Source organism: Megalobrama amblycephala, linkage group LG10 (assembly GCF_018812025.1).
Source record: "Megalobrama amblycephala isolate DHTTF-2021 linkage group LG10, ASM1881202v1, whole genome shotgun sequence".
NCBI lineage: Eukaryota > Metazoa > Chordata > Actinopteri > Cypriniformes > Xenocyprididae > Megalobrama > Megalobrama amblycephala.
The window spans coordinates 34,598,070-34,617,442 of NC_063053.1; the positions used below are offsets into that span (position 1 = coordinate 34,598,070).

General features: G+C 40.0%; 1 protein-coding gene across 1 annotated transcript in view; it reads right to left on the minus strand.

Annotated features, from left to right (window-relative positions):
• The window catches only part of prkn (parkin RBR E3 ubiquitin protein ligase), a 114,586-nt gene that overhangs the window by 75,066 nt on the left and 20,147 nt on the right, over positions 1 to 19,373 (minus strand). The window contains exons 3-5 of the mRNA XM_048205866.1: positions 18,177 to 18,260; positions 16,414 to 16,529; positions 2,452 to 2,588 (exon numbers count right to left, since the gene is read on the minus strand). Of these exons, the coding sequence (XP_048061823.1) occupies positions 2,452 to 2,588; positions 16,414 to 16,529; positions 18,177 to 18,260 (337 nt within the window). The remainder of the gene's footprint in view (positions 1 to 2,451; positions 2,589 to 16,413; positions 16,530 to 18,176; positions 18,261 to 19,373) is intronic.

The following is a 19,373-nucleotide window of genomic DNA, read 5'->3' on the forward strand; positions in this document are numbered from 1 at the left end:
GCGTCCTCACGTGATAAAACCGACTAGCCTCTCGACGGGATTCCTTCCTTTCTGTTTACGGACGTGACGTAATGACGCACAGACAAACAGCTGCATTCTCGAATTTCCCGCGGAAATCCACCATGTCGCTCTTATTATAAAACATTATTACAAGCTTACTGTTGTGAATCGAGACAAGATAATAAGATAGTTTTGAACACTGGCTGGTTATGTACTTGCTCAAAAATTGATTTTGGATAATTTTTAACCAAAAAAAGTTGCCGGACTGCAGCTTTAAAAAAATACTGGTACAAAATGATTCATGATTTTTAGTTGCTTGAACAGTTTTAAGGGTCTGCATTTTTCTGCGAATGTGGACAGAAGATCATACCAAAATACTCACAGTGATTCCTGTGCCGCTACTGAATCTACAGTGTCACGACAAATAAAATGTTTTAGTTTTGAGTTGCGATCTGAATCAAATGTACAAAATAAGACAAAGACAGTAAACTGACAAACACACAACATGACTAGTGTAGTCTGATTCATGAACAAGAGCTGGTTCTTTTAATCGGTCAGAAAGCTGTCTCTCAAGGAAAAAGACTCATGAATCAGTCTCAAATTAGCAGTTGCTTATGTGTACTGAAGGTTCACAAGACTTAAAGGGATACTCAACCCAAAAATGAAAACTCTACCCAAAAAACGGCCGGTACGGACTACAATGAGCTTCTTCCTGGGTTGGTGACATCTCTAACCCCAAAATTTACATAAACCCTGCCCCAGGAACACACAACAAAGTGGGCTGCTTTAGAGAAGAGGAAGAGTTGTTGTAGTAGAGTGTTGTTGTCATGCCGTCATTTTACGCCGGACTGCTTCACAAACGAGGGTCAATTCAATGCCGATTTGCACAAAAGATTAACATGACGGCACATGCTAGTGGATGAGTTGAATCAACTCCACAGCAACTACATAAATTTATCCACTAACCATTCAGAAACGTCCAGTTTCATTCTAAAAGTTGTAACTTCTTCCTGCGTCTCTCCATCAGTGTCGACTCCGGTTTGAACAATGTAAGGCTGAACACCGTTACTGACAATCCTCATTTTGGCTGCGTGAGATTCTCCAGCTTTGTTGTTGTTGAGCTGTTAAAGCTCCGCCCTCTTCTGGAAAGGGGGCAGGGGGGCAGCAGCTCATTTGCATTTAAAGGCACACAGACAAAAACGCTGTGTTTTTGCTCACACCCAAATAGGGGCAAATTTGACAAGCTATAATAAATGATCTGTGGGGGATTTTGAGCTGAAACTTCACAGACACATTCTGGGGACACAAGAGACTTATATTACATTAGGCATTATAGCTTGTAATAAAACCAGAATCAACACTGGCTTGGCTTTTCGGAGATGGCAATAACTGAGGGATTTAAAATGTTGTAAAAGCGACCCAGAGTTGGTGCTTTATTACTCAACAGGTGAGTAAGGTATTTTATTGAACAGATAAATTGTTGTATGTAGCTCTCTAACAGAGTTCATTGTAAAGCATTATCTATTGTGACGGGTCATTTCATAATGGCTGTTGTAGCGCTGTGCTGGAATTTATTTCCAAGGAAGTATCAAGTCTATTAATGGGTAAAGCTACAGTAACAACTTCAGCTAGTCAGCTTGAGATCCTTTCCATCTAAACTGGTTATCTCTCTTAAGTCTATTAGTGAATGTTTTATGAGCAGTAGGACAATCTCTCTCTTTTTTTAGTTATGAGAGAGAACCATATTCATCTGCACAGTCACGCAGAGCCGAAGCACAACCAAAACAATGTTCTTCCGCAAAATGCATGCAGTTTTGTTTTTTAACTGCTAGAGGAACAAAAGTTACATAGTGTACCTTTAACTAAGATTAATAAAAAAACTATTTTTCATTGTTAGTTCATATTAACTAATATAGTGAACAAATGGAACCTTATTGTAAAGTAATATTGACTGTCTTTACCAGACACAGCCGAAGCAAAACCATAAGTACTGAGAGCATAAAATGAAAAAGACAAAAAAATATCAGTGAAAACGAAAGGAGGAGAATGGCAGCTAAACAAATGAAGGAGTGCAAGGGCAAGACAGCGGTAGATACAGAGAGATACAGCGTGTGAGAGATTGGTGGGGTGTTCTGGCTGATAGGGGGTCAATGCTTCTCCCCGGAGCCCCATTACCGGGTGGCATTAACGGATGTGGTGGGCCAACGGGGGCACAGCGAGGGCCCAGTGTGTGCGAATGTGTGTGCGAAAGAGTGAAGGAGAACAATTTGATAGTATCTCCTCTTCACTGCAGCCACCAACACACCACCATCAATCACTGCCAAACTCAGCAGCCTGTGCACACAGTCACATACAGAAACACACATACACACACACACACACACACACACACACACACACACACGTGCACTAATAGCCATTCACGTCTGTGAACACTTAAGGTATGTTTACCTGCGCAGGGCAGGGAGTAGCCCACCAGCGGCTCCTGGATAAACTGCCGCTCATTGAGTCTGGTCACACAGTACAGGTGGAAGCAGTCCAGGCAGATCACGTGACGCTCGGCACACTGAAACACCAGCACTGGAGTCCTGGAAGACACCGAAAGGCCTGAATCCCACTGACAGTGTACATTTACTTTCAACTTTGCATCATATTATAAAAGTGCTTTTAAGAAAAACACCACTAGTTTCTAGGGGTGTAACGATACCCTCATGTCACAATTCGATACATACCTTGATACTGAACTCACGATACAATATTATTGTGATACTCCATGACATATGGTAAAAGGATAACAAAAAATGTACTGTTGATTAAAACGCTAAATTTGGTATTATATTGGGAGTGGAAATGAAAAGGCTTGGACTTGATGCTGGTAACCCAATGCACAGGACAATGGTGACACTAGAAAAAAATATTCATGATTCTAACGCTGTTTGCACTCTGTCACTGACTAGATATATTTAAATATATTATAGATTTAGATAAATTTAAAATAATGTAGGCCACTTTTTACTGGTAACATAAAACATTTGGCATTACCAGGACCCACAAATACTCCTCCATTGCATTATTATACATTATATTTAACATTATATATAGTAGTTTAATGTAGTACTGACACTAAAACACTGTAAAACTTGAATTTGTTCTCACACAGTAATTTGCATTTTGGGTGAACTATGCACAACATATATTGTCACTAACCACGATACGATATTGTTGCATTTTTGTATTGTGATATATTGTGATACGATATATGGTTACAACCCTAGTTTCCAATAACAAGACATGTCTGTCCACACTGCAAGCAACAATGCTGTGTGATATTGTACAATCACAGCCAATCAAAACATATTTGATGAACATACTTCGGATGTTAGAGATGGTCAGTGAGGCAGGGGCGGATCTACCGGGGTGGCACGGGGTGGCAACTGACACCCTAAGAAAAAGCTTTGCCACCCCATCTGCCACCCCAAAATTATCAGAGAATAGAATATAAATGTTAGCAGTGTTTTAAGTACAACTGCTTTTCAGCAGTGGCGCTTCAATGTGATGACATAAAAAAGACAGCGTATTGCAAAATAATGGCAAGAAAACACGTCTTTCAATAAGCTGCATGACGGTTGCACGCGAACGCAGCGCGCCCAATGTAGTCAGCTTCATTAACAAATGACTCTTATGAACCGGTTCTTTGGGAGTCAAAAACACAGTGCAGCCAAGTTCACTTACGAACTGTTTTCCATTTGTTCGTGAATCGGAAAATTACTGCTTGTCGGTCAGAAGTCAGGAGTCCTCGAATTTTCGTAATTTTTTGCGAGCTGATTCACCGACCGCCCGCTCCACTTTCATCGTGGATAAAGGTCTTTTTGTCATCCGACGAAACGGTATCATGAAATCAATAAGAAGATCCCGATCACAGAAACTAGTTAGGTAAGAATCTAAATGTATTTTAGCTTTTCTCGATTGCTAACACATTATGAGTGATTCAGTTGGCCCAGTTTCCCAAACCATTCGCTCAGTTCTCAAAGCAAAGACACATTTCTGAAAACGTTTAACAATGACTACATTAGGTAGCAAAACTGATGACACATACCAGTCAAAATCTGAGAGACAGCTGAATGAATAATTTACAGGGGTTTTAAACTTACACACCAGTACTTTAGATGAGGGAAATTTCACTATGTACAGTAAACTGTAGCACGCTGTACACCCTCAAACTTGTGACTGTCAGCCATTTGTTATACTGTATTTTGCAGAACTGAGAAATGACTGTCCTGTGTCAGAAGACCAATACACTGCTATAGTTCCTTATATACTGTAATAAAATTTGGCCAAATGTGCAGAGGATGCTGAATTTAGTTTAGACAATAGACAGTATACTGTATTGTGGTGCATACCAAGTTCATACATATCTACTGCCAGATCAATTTACAATAGTAAAATGAAAAAAAGAAAGAAAAATCATTGCTGTATTTTACTGTATCTGTAAATTTATTTTTGTTTAGTGTAGTAGACAGTGAGCTGCAAAATAATTCCTGGATCCCAGTAAGAGGTATTTTTGTTACAGTTTTATATGAATTGATCTCACTAGTGTTCACTGGGCAGTGCAGTAGTCTGTGTATTTGTTAAGTTTTGTGTGTCATCTGAGGCCAAAGTTTGATTTTGTCAGACAAGAATAAGTTTTTGACTAGAACATTTTATTTTGACCTGGAAGTTTGAGGTTTGTACAAGTTGGTGCATAGTTTTGTGATTGCGTTTATAGTTGTGAGAAAATATTGAATTGTTTCATTTCAACTAGATTAAAAAAGTTTGAAAGACAAATTTATGTTGGCTTGTCATAAAGCCAACTTAAAGTCTTTTTTAAAAAATGTAAAAACTGGTCGGTTAGGCCAGAATATAGATGTTCTGGGTGATTGCTAAAGTGTTGCTAGGTGGTTGCTAGGAGATTCTGGGTGGTTGCTAGGCTCTTGCTATGCAATTGCTGGGGTGTTGCTAGAGTATGTAGTTGATAGGCTGTTCTGGGTGAACACAGACAGACATTCCCACCTCTGTTGACAACAGAAACTCAAAACTTGTTTGGAAAAATGATCAAATTCAAAAGTTTTTGTTTCTCTTTAACTTGCACTAAAACGTGTGATTAATGCCATCGAAGTAACCTGTGTAATATTAATAAAACTGCTCATCTCCTTTAGTGATACAAGGTCAGACTCATTTTAAATCTGTTGATGTTTTTCATTTAGTGCCTTTACTTGGTGCCATGATGGATATTGAAATCTTGTTATTTATTTTGGTAATGCAATGTTTGTCAACACAATTGTGTATGTCAGGCCATAAATCTCCAAAAACTATGCATGGGCGCTTGCTTAGGTGTTGCCACACCTCATAGACCTCATGCCACCCCTTTGCCACCCTATAAATAATTTTCTAGCTCTGCCCCTGAAGTGAAGGAATTTTCCCATACCAATTCTGATTATTTTTTTTTTATTTAACCCTATAAAACTTACTGTATCATATTTGATAAGCAAATGTCTAAGGCCTCTAAATGAACGACATGATCAAAACTGCTGAAAAACTTGCTGTACACAATCTAATACACGCCTTCTGTCGTCTGATTGATACTTTATACTTTTCAGCAAGTGAATGGACTTTTAGCAAGAGCTTTGATCATAAAAGCATTTAAATATCATCTTACTAAGACATATTATTGGGAGATACAGAGTGACACTGATATCTATAAGCATTTTATGTAAGTATCTGCTATACTGTTAGGAAGACCTAATTGATTTACATTAAAAGCTATCAGAATTTCATCTTACATTTGGCCATATAAATATCAGCAGCAATCTTTCCAATAACCAACAAGGGAAAAAAAAAGAAAAAAAGAAAGCCTTTTAACATAACATTCATCTGTTATGCACAATAATAGATTAAACAGAACAAATATCAATTTAACCACTTTAGTTGTATCACACAGTAATTGTGAATAGATTTTTTGAGGAGGCTCAGTCTCCTTTGTTTCTTCTGAACAAACCAATGAAATTTCACTGTGGGTGGAGCTACCCAGTGCAATACAACAGAAACAGAAACCAAGCCATGACAAAATGGGCACTTGTCATGGCTGGTTAGGATAAAAACACATGGAAGAGAGCTTTTAAATTGTACACTATGACAGAGTTAGAGTCCATGTATGGAAAAGAAGTTATTACGTGGACTGTGTGCAAGGCCCCAGGGGCCAACTGAAGATGCAAGTGTCTCTAGAGGAAGAGAGCGAATCTCACAAAAAAACATGCCCAGGTCACATTTTACCACAAAAATCAAAGAGAAATTTTATGAGCATATAATCCAAACTTGATACAAGATGGAATACTTTTAAAAATCACTAATCACATTACATGAATTTTTAAAATGAACTAGTGATGGCAAAAACTGATTAAAACGGTGAAGAAATACACTTTCTCTTATACATTTATATACATTTTAACCAAAAAAAAAAAAAAAAAAATCTACCAATAAAATAGTCGACTACTAACAAAATTCTACCACAGTACAAAAAAATATTTCACAATTTAAAGAACATACTGTTGTTTATTTATTTATTTGCATCATGTTAATGAGAATTTTTTGAGGGATTTTTTTTTTTTGTCAAATACTTTGTCCGGATCAGATTCAGAAAGATGATCAAAACATACATTGAGTAGATTGAGTAACATGCGTGACAGCGCCCCCTACAGTATAGCAGTGAAAACACGGATTGCCAGAAAAACAATCAATGGCAGGGAAGCACTGTGCCATAAATGATGGAAAAACTCGTCAATGGCGGGGAAAGAGTTTTTGGGTCGAAATATGATCTGTACAGTTTTCATGAGATTCAAGAGATTACCTGAAGAATAACACTGATGAGGAGAGGGCTGCTGGGAGAACGGGGGTGGCTAGAGAGCTTGTTTAGAAAACCTTCGGAAAACCTCAAAGACCCTTGTGTAGTAAGCAAAGAAACATCTCTCAGAAATCTCATGACAATTTTCTTTCCATTTCTCCAGTACTCCCCCTTCACTCGCAAACCCAGATTCACTTGACTGGAAGTCAACTTGCTAACACAGTGTTCCACCTCTCTGACCCCTTTCTCCCGCTTCTATTGTAAGAGACTGGCCGTGTCCTTGTTGATGCCCTTTTAAACAAATGGAGGAGATCTACGAGGAGGAAGAAGAGTGGAATGGAGGACGGTGGAAAAACAAAGCTCTACTCAGGAAGGTAATTGCAGCACTACTTCAATCAGTCCTTGATTTGAATGGTGGTTGTTGGTGATTGGGCTTCATTGTCTGGTTTCTCCAGGCGCTCGACCGCCAGCTTGCCCGACCCTCCACACGAGAGCAGCAGGTAGGAGCATTTCTGCAGGACCGCCCCGCTAATAGCTGACCTTCATTGGCAGAACACATTTAGCACTCACTCTTTCTGGACAAATGGCTACTGTTGATTGAAGGGCCGCACAGCAGGAGGCGTACGTAGGTTCAAGAGCACAGACAGCTTGTCTTTCAGAATGTTTGTATCAATTTTTAGTTTACTTATCCAATGTGTTGCAGGCATTTCATCTTTTCTGACTGCTGGATCAATCATAAAGTCTCCAAACTGCTCTGTCAAACTTGATTTGTTTAGAAAGTTACTTTTCCTATATGATTGTTGTCTGTTGACAAACACATGAACCAAACAGTACACTGAAATCATATTTCAAAACCAATAGAAGTAATTATTACAAGTACTTAAAGGGTTAGTTCACCCAAAAATGAAAATTCTGTCATAATTTATTCACCCTCATGTCGTTCCAAATCTTTTGTTCATCTTCACAACAGAAATAAAGATAACTTTAATGAAATTTGAGTGATTTCTGTCCCTCAATTGACTGCTACGCAACTGACACTTTGACGCTTCAAAAAGTTCATAAAGAGATCGTAAAACAAATCCATATGAATTGAGTGGTTTAGTCCAAACTTTCTGAAGAGACTCGATCACTTTGTGATGAACAATTTAGGCTTTTATTCACATATAAACATAAACTCACACAGTAGCTGTGGTAAGCGGAAACTCAAGCATGATCGCTTAACGTGCGAGAACCAATGAGGTTCATTCTCATGTTATGCAGCACATTTGAGCTACCACAAGAACCAATGAGGTTCATTCTCATGTTTTACGCAGCATGCTTGAGCTTCCAGAAGAACCAATGAGGTTCATTCTCGTGTTACGCAGCACGTTTGAGCTTCCAGAAGAACTAATGAGGTTCATTCTCGTGTTACGCAGCACATTTGAGCTTCTGCAAAAACAAATGAGTATCATTTCCGTGTTACGCAGCACGTTTGAGCTTCAGCAAGATCCAATGAGGTTCATTTTCGTGTTACACAGCACGTTTGAGCTTATAGAAAGAACCAATGAGGTTCATTCTCGTGTTATGCAGCACGTTTGAGCTTCAGCAAGAACCAGTGAGGTTCATTCTCATGTTTTACGCAGCATGCTTGAGCTTCCAGAAGAACCAATGAGGTTCATTCTCATGTTACGGAGCACGTTTGAGCTTCAGCAAGAATTAATGAGGTTCATTCTCATGTTACGCAGCACGTTTGAGCTTCCAGAAGAACTAATGAGGTTCATTCTCGTGTTACGCAACACGTTTGAGCTTCCGCAAGAACCAATGAGGTTCATTCTCATGTTTTACGCAGCATGCTTGAGCTTCCAGAAGAACCAATGAGGTTCATTCTCGTGTTACGCAGCACATTTGAGCTTCCAGAAGAACTAATGAGGTTCATTCTCGTGTTACGCAGCACATTTGAGCTTCTGCAACAACCAATGAGTATCATTTCCGTGTTACGCAGCATGTTTGAGCTTCAGCAAGATCCAATGAGGTTCATTTTCGTGTTACACAGCACATTTGAGCTTATAGAAAGAACCAATGAGGTTCATTCTCGTGTTATGCAGCATGTTTGAGCTTCAGCAAGAACCAGTGAGGTTCATTCTCATGTTTTACGCAGCATGCTTGAGCTTCCAGAAGAACCAATGAGGTTCATTCTCATGTTACGGAGCACGTTTGAGCTTCCAGAAGAACTAACGAGGTTCATTCTCGTGTTACGCAACACGTTTGAGCTTCCGCAAGAACCAATGAGGTTCATTCTCGTGTTACGCAGCACATTTGAGCTTCTGCAACAACCAATGAGTATCATTTCCGTGTTACGCAGCACGTTTGAGCTTCAGCAAGATCCAATGAGGTTCATTTCATGTTACGCAGCACGTTTGAGCTTCTAGAAAGAACCAATGAGGTTCATTTTCGTGTTACGGAGCACGTTTGAGCTTCAGCAAGAATTAATGAGGTTCATTCTCATGTTACGCAGCACGTTTGAGCTTCCAGAAGAACTAATGAGGTTCATTCTCGTGTTACGCAACACGTTTGAGCTTCAGCAAGATCCAATGAGGTTCATTTTCGTGTTACACAGCACATTTGAGCTTATAGAAAGAACCAATGAGGTTAATTTTCATGTTACGCAGCACGTTTGAGCTTCTAGAAAGAACCAATGAGGTTCATTCTCGTGTTACGCAGCACGTTTGAGCTTCCAGAAGAACTAATGAGGTTAATTCTCGTGTTACGCAACACGTTTGAGCTTCAGCAAGATCCAATGAGGTTCATTTTCGTGTTACACAGCACATTTGAGCTTATAGAAAGAACCAATGAGGTTAATTTTCATGTTACGCAGCACGTTTGAGCTTCCAGAAGAACCAATGAGGTTCATTCTCGTGTTACGCAGCACGTTTGAGCTTCCAGAAGAACTAATGAGGTTCATTCTCGTGTTACGCAGCACATTTGAGCTTCTGCAACAACCAATGAGTATCATTTCCGTGTTACGCAGCACGTTTGAGCTTCAGCAAGATCCAATGAGGTTCATTTTCGTGTTACACAGCACGTTTGAGCTTATAGAAAGAACCAATGAGGTTCATTCTCGTGTTATGCAGCACGTTTGAGCTTCAGCAAGAACCAGTGAGGTTCATTCTCATGTTTTACGCAGCATGCTTGAGCTTCCAGAAGAACCAATGAGGTTCATTCTCATGTTACGGAGCACGTTTGAGCTTCAGCAAGAATTAATGAGGTTCATTCTCATGTTACGCAGCACGTTTGAGCTTCCAGAAGAACTAATGAGGTTCATTCTCGTGTTACGCAACACGTTTGAGCTTCCGCAAGAACCAATGAGGTTCATTCTCATGTTTTACGCAGCATGCTTGAGCTTCCAGAAGAACCAATGAGGTTCATTCTCGTGTTACGCAGCACGTTTGAGCTTCCAGAAGAACTAATGAGGTTAATTCTCGTGTTACGCAGCACATTTGAGCTTCTGCAACAACCAATGAGTATCATTTCCGTGTTACGCAGCATGTTTGAGCTTCAGCAAGATCCAATGAGGTTCATTTTCGTGTTACACAGCACATTTGAGCTTATAGAAAGAACCAATGAGGTTCATTCTCGTGTTATGCAGCACGTTTGAGCTTCAGCAAGAACCAGTGAGGTTCATTCTCATGTTTTACGCAGCATGCTTGAGCTTCCAGAAGAACCAATGAGGTTCATTCTCATGTTACGGAGCACGTTTGAGCTTCCAGAAGAACTAATGAGGTTCATTCTCGTGTTACGCAACACGTTTGAGCTTCCGCAAGAACCAATGAGGTTCATTCTCGTGTTACGCAGCACATTTGAGCTTCTGCAACAACCAATGAGTATCATTTCCGTGTTACGCAGCACGTTTGAGCTTCAGCAAGATCCAATGAGGTTCATTTTCATGTTACGCAGCACGTTTGAGCTTCTAGAAAGAACCAATGAGGTTCATTTTCGTGTTACGGAGCACGTTTGAGCTTCAGCAAGAATTAATGAGGTTCATTCTCATGTTACGCAGCACGTTTGAGCTTCCAGAAGAACTAATGAGGTTCATTCTCGTGTTACGCAACACGTTTGAGCTTCAGCAAGATCCAATGAGGTTCATTTTCGTGTTACACAGCACATTTGAGCTTATAGAAAGAACCAATGAGGTTAATTTTCATGTTACGCAGCACGTTTGAGCTTCTAGAAAGAACCAATGAGGTTCATTTTCGTGTTACGCAGCACATTTGAGCTTCAGCAAGAATTAATGAGGTTCATTCTCGTGTTACGCAGCACGTTTAAGCTTCCAGAAGAACTAATGAGGTTCATTCTCGTGTTACGCAGCACATTTGAGCTTCTGCAACAACCAATGAGTATCATTTCCGTGTTACACAGCACGTTTGAGCTTCAGCAAGATCCAATGAGGTTCATTTTCGTGTTACACAGCACATTTGAGCTTATAGAAAGAACCAATGAGGTTCATTCTCGTGTTACGCAGCACGTTTGAGCTTCAGCAAGAATTAATGAGGTTCATTCTCTTGTTATGCAGCACGTTTGAGCTTCCAGAAGAAATAATGAGGTTCATTTTCATGTTACACAGCAGGTTTGAGCTTCTAGAAAGAACCAATGAGGTTCATTTTCATGTTACGCAGCACGTTTGAGCTTCAGCAAGAACCAGTGAGGTTAATTCTCATGTTTTACGCAGCATGCTTGAGCTTCTAGAAGAACCAATGAGGTTCATTCTCGTGTTACGCAGCACGTTTGAGCTTCAGCAAGAATTAATGAGGTTCATTCTCTTGTTATGCAGCACGTTTGAGCTTCCAGAAGAAATAATGAGGTTCATTTTCATGTTACACAGCAGGTTTGAGCTTCTAGAAAGAACCAATGAGGTTCATTTTCATGTTACGCAGCACGTTTGAGCTTCCAGAAGAACCAATGAGGTTCATTCTTGTGTTACGCAGCACGTTTGAGCTTCCAGAAAGAACCAATGAGGTTCATTCTCATGTTTTACGCAGCATGCTTGAGCTTCCAGAAGAACCAATGAGGTTCATTCTCATGTTACGGAGCACGTTTGAGCTTCCAGAAGAACTAATGAGGTTCATTCTCGTGTTACGCAACACGTTTGAGCTTCCGCAAGAACCAATGAGGTTCATTCTCGTGTTACGCAGCACATTTGAGCTTCTGCAACAACCAATGAGTATCATTTCCGTGTTACGCAGCACGTTTGAGCTTCAGCAAGATCCAATGAGGTTCATTTTCATGTTACGCAGCACGTTTGAGCTTCTAGAAAGAACCAATGAGGTTCATTTTCGTGTTACGGAGCACGTTTGAGCTTCAGCAAGAATTAATGAGGTTCATTCTCATGTTACGCAGCACGTTTGAGCTTCCAGAAGAACTAATGAGGTTCATTCTCGTGTTACGCAACACGTTTGAGCTTCAGCAAGATCCAATGAGGTTCATTTTCGTGTTACACAGCACATTTGAGCTTATAGAAAGAACCAATGAGGTTAATTTTCATGTTACGCAGCACGTTTGAGCTTCTAGAAAGAACCAATGAGGTTCATTTTCGTGTTACGCAGCACATTTGAGCTTCAGCAAGAATTAATGAGGTTCATTCTCGTGTTACGCAGCACGTTTAAGCTTCCAGAAGAACTAATGAGGTTCATTCTCGTGTTACGCAGCACATTTGAGCTTCTGCAACAACCAATGAGTATCATTTCCGTGTTACACAGCACGTTTGAGCTTCAGCAAGATCCAATGAGGTTCATTTTCGTGTTACACAGCACATTTGAGCTTATAGAAAGAACCAATGAGGTTCATTTTCATGTTACGCAGCACGTTTGAGCTTCTAGAAAGAACCAATGAGGTTCATTTTCGTGTTACGCAGCACGTTTGAGCTTCAGCAAGAACCAGTGAGGTTAATTCTCATGTTTTACGCAGCATGCTTGAGCTTCTAGAAGAACCAATGAGGTTCATTCTCGTGTTACGCAGCACGTTTGAGCTTCAGCAAGAATTAATGAGGTTCATTCTCTTGTTATGCAGCACGTTTGAGCTTCCAGAAGAAATAATGAGGTTCATTTTCATGTTACACAGCAGGTTTGAGCTTCTAGAAAGAACCAATGAGGTTCATTTTCATGTTACGCAGCACGTTTGAGCTTCCAGAAGAACCAATGAGGTTCATTCTTGTGTTACGCAGCACGTTTGAGCTTCCAGAAAGAACCAATGAGGTTCATTTTCGTGTGTTACGCAGCATGTTTGAGCTTCCAGAAGAACCAGTGAGGTTCTTTATTGTGTTACGCAGCACGTTTGAGCTTCTGCAAGAACCAATGAAGTTCATTCTCGTGTTACGCAGCACGTTTGAGCTTCAGCAAGATCCAATGAGGTTCATTTTCATGTTACACAGCACGTTTGAGCTTCAGCAAGAACCAATGAGGTTCATTCTCGTGTTATGCAGCACGTTTGAGCTTCGGCAAGAACCAATGAGGTTCATTTTCGTGTTACACAGCATGTTTGATCTTCCAAAAAAGAACCAATGAGGTTCATTCTCGTGTTACGTAGCACGTTTGAGCTTCAGCAAGAACCAATGAGGTTCATTCTCGTGTGTTACGCAGCACGTTTGAGCTTCCAGAAGAACCAATGAGGTTCATTCTTGTGTTACACAGCACGTTTGAGCGTCCAGAAGAACCAATGAGGTTCATTCTTGTGTTACACAGCACATTTGAGCTTCTGCAAGAACCAATGAGGTTAATTTTCGTGTTACACAGCACGTTTGACCTCCCTGAAGAACCAGTGAGTTTCAGTCTTGTGTTACGCAGCAGGTTTGAGCTTCAGCAAGAACCAATGAGGTTCGTTTTCGTGTTACGCAGCACGTTTGACCTTCCAGAAGAACCAATAAGGTTCATTCTCATGTTACGGAGCACGTTAGAGCTTCAGCAAGAACCAATGAGGTTCATTTTCATGTTACGCAGCACATTTGACCTTCCTCAAGAACCAATGAGGTTCATTCTCGTGTGTTACGCAGCACGTTTAAGCTTCCAGAAAGAGCCAATGAGGTTCATTCTTGTGTGTTACGCAGCAAGTTTGAGCTTCAGCAAGAACCAATGAGGTTCAGTTTCATGTTACGCAGCACGTTTGAGCTTCAGCAAGAACCAATGAGGTTCATTCTCGTGTTACGCAGCATGTTTGAGCTTCCAGAAAAACCAATGAGGTTCATTCTCTTGTTACGCAGCACGTTTGAGCTTCAGCAAGAATCAATGAGGTTCATTCTCGTGTTACGCAGCATGTTTGAGCTTCCAGAAAAACCAATGAGGTTCATTCTCGTGTTACGCAGCACGTTTGAGCTTCAGCAAGAACCAATGAGGTTCATTCTCATGTTACGCAGCACGTTTGAGCTTCTAGCAGAACCAATGAGGTTCATTCTCGTGTTACGCAGCATGTTTGAGCTTCCAGCAGAACCAATGATCTTCATTCTCGTGTGTTATGCTGCATGTTTGAGCTTCTGCTTGAGGCTTGTTCTCACACGTCAAACAGGTTCAGTTGAGTTTCTGTTTATGTTCACTGATCAATGTTTATATGTGAATAAAAGCCTAAACTGAATCTGTTCATCACATAAAGCGATCGAGTCTCATCAGAAAATTTGGACTAAACCGCTCAATTCATATGGATTAGTTTTCCGATCTCTCCGTCAAAATGGTAGTTGCGTAGCTGGATGGAGGATGGAGGAACAGAAATCGCTCCTATTTCATTTAAAATATCTTTATTTGTGTTCTGAAGATGAACGAAAGTGTTATGGGTTTGGAACGGCATGAGGGTGAGTAAATGATGACAGAATTTTCATTTTTGGGAGAACTAACCCTTTAAGTGGATCGAAAAAAGAATCTTGACTTTTTGGGTCAAATAGAACACAAACCAGTACACCCATTCTGGTAATGCTGTGGTGAGTGGTAATTCCTCATTGGTCAGGGGCTGCCTGACTTAAAGCGGTAAGTAGCTTACCATGGAATTGGCCCCACCCACTCTAGAATGAGGTCTCAAGAACCTGAGCATCATCACCATTGCTCTGGCTTATCACTGGTAACTACTTCAAACTGGGTTTTTGATTTCTACGAAGTCATATGCAGCCGCAGGTTTCCTCGGCAGGAGAATTGGTTTGTCGACATTTGTCATCACCAGGACAGTCTAAACTTGGGGGTCCTAACACTTATCAAGGCCTTCTCTCATCTGGGTCCCTCTTGATCAGAGGGGAAGCAATGCCAGTACATCTTAGAGAGAAACTGGATGCAGCTGCTGCAAAAACAGTTAGCAGTACTAGGTCTCACACACCTTAATGGGGCCCCCCAGCTCCATTGAATGACCATTGACCTTCTTCTGGTTGTATACTAGTGAGAAAGTTCCTCCGCCTATAGAACGAAGGTGGGAAACCTATTCAACTATTGGTCGAATTACCCTATCGAGACATCCCCTGTAGACCGTTTCCTGCAATTTAAGGCACAATGTCAGGGTGCCCGCAGGTATTAACTCACAGGTCTTTTATAGGAGTGTGTAATCCTACCTATGATCACCTAACTGTTCCCACCACTAGCACAGGTTAGCTGCTGAATGTCATCCCGGAGCCCACTGTTGCCAGCAAGCCTTTGTTCATGGGGAATACCCCATGCCTGTCTTATTTCCACAGTAAGTATTCTTTTAAAAATGCTAAAGTGCATTCTTTTTCACAAGGGTACATTTTCAAAAGAGTACTTTGACTGTAGTTTAACTACTTTAAATAATGAGTAGCTTGTAGCTTGACAAGCCAGAGTTTCAAAGCAGTGATGAGTTTTTATTGTAGGCAGAGCTAAGCAGAATGACTAAACAAAATAGAAACAACTGGGAAGGATAGTGGCGGCACTTCCAGAGTGCATTCCGATATGCCTCAATCTGAATAATCTGCAAGGCTCAAGTTAAAAATATGAATATAAGCAAATATTGTTTAAATAATTAAAAATGTATTTTGTTTTTTTAAATATTTAAAAATATAAATAGATTATACATTTTATGTTGATTCTAGACTATAAAAATATTCAAAGTTGTAAATAAAACATATTACTGGAGTATGTTTTACAAGAAAATAATATTTCAGTCTTTCTACTTCAACATTTCACATTTAATTCAATGTGTTTCTTGTCATTTCTTTGTAATTAGCTGTGCAATTTACTGGCAATTTCTGAGTGAAAGCGGTTTCAAAGTAAATTCTAATTTTTTTTTTAGTGTACATTAATTTGGGGATTTATTGTGTTAATATATTTATGGTTTCAGGTTTTATTTATAGGTTTTAAATTCCCTAGAAACCAAGCAAAAACAAAATAATTGTAAACGTGGCTGGTTAGGACAATAGCTGTTTTCGTTTGTTTGTTTATCGCATCACGGCTGTTTGGGGCATGCTGAGATTAAAGTTGTAATGAATCTGATTGGCTCTTTGTAGTGCAGCCCAAGAGACTCATTTCAAACTCTATGATGGGTTTAGCTACAGGCACGTGGGAAAACCAAGAGCAACTCACACAATGTCAGTGCAGGCGATGCAGGGCACTCTGCGTGTGTTGGTCATTATCAAGTCCAGCGCTGCTGAAGTGTCATTATCACAGGTGGGGTGGGCTGCACATTTCAGGTAAAACTCCTACAAGAAGCACAAATGAGATATAATCAAGTCCTGCAAACCCTCACTAACAGTCTAAAACATTCCCACTGCAGTGATTTTTATGCATTTGCAGCATGAGGATAGTATTACTGGACCCAGCTGGGTTAAAGCTACCAATTTAGTGCAACCTGTGGACGGTCCTCTTTGTCTGCCAAGCACTACAGCACTAGATGAACAATAAATGTTGTGCCTCCATTGAAAATGTGGCTTTGTAAAATTAATAAGTTCTGATTGAATGTAGCATGCTGAAAGCTTTGGTAAAATGTAAAAATGTAAGTGTCTTGAGACTTGGTGCTCATATGGGAAATTCAGGTTTGAATCCAGCCAAGGCAACATTTCAGGCCCATTTCCTCCATCTCTCACCACAATTTCTTGTCTTTATCAATAATAAACAGCTTAAACCAATCTGTTTTAGCTGGTTTAAGATGGTTTTGCTGGTCTCGCAGCCAGGTTTAAGGTTTTTTTATTATTATTATTATTATTATTATTATTATTATTCAGGAAAGTGGCAAAAGAATAATTAATACAATAAACGATATTCGGTAATACGATATATCACGATAATGAATATGCACGATATTGTTATCGCGCACACTTCAAAATACCGTGAATAATTATTTATTAATTATTCAAATTTTTATAATGCATTTTAAGAATACTTTACCCATCAACAGTATAAAATGCACACCATCACTGTATTCTGCGTCAAAAGGACTCGCACACAAGCCCAACGTGCATGAGAAGCACATGGCTGAACTAGTGAAGGAGAAGTGCGTTCACTCTCTGACAGCAGAGGGCGCTGATGGAACAGTAGAAGTGCAGCGGTTACCCAGAAAACCCCATAAACAAAGCAGCTGCTACTGAACAGTATTTAAAATGCTTCAAACAGCCATTCAGTTTTTTGTATTCGCATTGTTGTTCATCAAAGCACCAAATATTTAGTACATAAAGACTTAATAGGCTCTTTATTCTCAAACTTAAACATTTTTATATTTTAATCTGAACTCCAACATGCCCTGTAACGATTGAAAATGTTCTGATTATTTGTTATTGTTCAGTAAAACTTTGTGACATAAGGCTTCATTAGTTAATTCATTATTACCAAACTGACAATGAAAAATACTTATAAAGCATTTATTAATCTTAGTTCATGTTAATTTCTTCCTTCCTCATTTCTAAATGTTTAATAACATTACTAAAATAAAAAAAAAAAAAAAACTTACTCAGTGGACCTGAGATAAAAGTAACAATGAGCAGTTGTGTTTCTTAACTAACATCAACTAACATATCTTCTGTAACAAATGTAGCTATTGCTCAATCTTAGTTAATGCATTAACTAACGTTAAATAATGAGACCTTACTGTTAAGTGTTACATGTTGTTCATTATAATTCTTTTGCACTTTAATCTGTTTTGTGTATTGCGCTATTGTATTTAAACATTCAAAGTTCTTTTTGTTATAAGAAGAAGAATTCTTAAACCTGTTATACTATGACAACACTTTTTTTTGCAACTTATTTTAATATCGTGATCATACCGTATATAAAAGCTTCAGCAGCTATCGCAACAGGAAAATTTGATACCGTCATATGCCTACAATAACATGACAAAATTGTTGCTGTCTCACCGCTAGTCTGCCATCACAGTCTTGTGACTGACATACTCCATGAATCCTGTTAGGGAGAAGGACGTCATCCCAGCAGCATGGGCCCTACAGACAACACACAGAACATCACAGAGATGATAGACATCAGTCACAGGAAGATGAGGAGGACTATGGTAATTGGACGACAAGTAAAGGGCAGGAATGTGATGAGGAATATAGAGTAAGATAGAAAGAAGGGTCAAAAGACAATGACTGATATTGAGCGTCACCTGCGTGCCACACTGTTCTCGTATCTCACGGAGGAGTTCGGAAGCATAAGAGGAGGGAAGACAGTAAAGGACAAGAGAGGACAGACCTGGACTTTATGTTATGTTTTGTTTATGTGTGTGCGGCAGTCGTCCATGAGGGGCTGCCGCTTTTACTTTCATTTTGTGTTTGTTTAGTTATTAAAGTATTGTTGAACGTTTGCTGGTTCCTGCCTCCTTCTTCCCTGATCTACAAGCTGTGTTACATTGGTGCCGAAACCCTGGAGGAAAGAGCAGAGTCTGCCGCCATGGATGCTTGAGGCGGTGGACTGGAACTCGCTGCCGGCTGCCTGGGTTGTGGAGGGGCGACTGCCGTCCGTGAGGGAGTGGAGGAGTCGTCACCGTTTGCCTGAGGCTGGAGCCTGCTGCCCAGGCGCACCGTTGGCACGGGGGACAGGGGTGTCATAACCCCCGCAGTTTTGAAAAGACAGAAATCGACCCCTGCACTTTTGATAAGGGCTGCTTCAATCAGTCACAATATATCATCTTTTAGCTTAGGATATTTTCTTTCAAATGAGACCATTTTCACGTTTCTGTGAACTTTTGTTCGTAAATAATCAACTGTTTTGTCGCAGATGTGAACAGGAAATGCGCTCTCGAACGGAGAAACACGTGATCTCCAAGCAATCGATCACAGCGTGCTGACATTTTAGGACAGGTCGATGGTATATAAATCGTGGCCGAACGTTAGCGTTTGTCAATCAAGCCAAACCATCCATTTAGAAACCGAGAAATTTGACACTTTAAGGTAAGGAGGCTGATCTCTCAGGTTGACGCGCGAGCTGGCTTGACTGAAGTTTTCGTGAGGATTTGTAGTTTATGGACTGTTTTGATTTCGGTAATTACATATAGAAAGTTAAAAGCATTGATGGCATATATAAAAGAGATATCTAAAAGCGAAAGTAAAGTTATT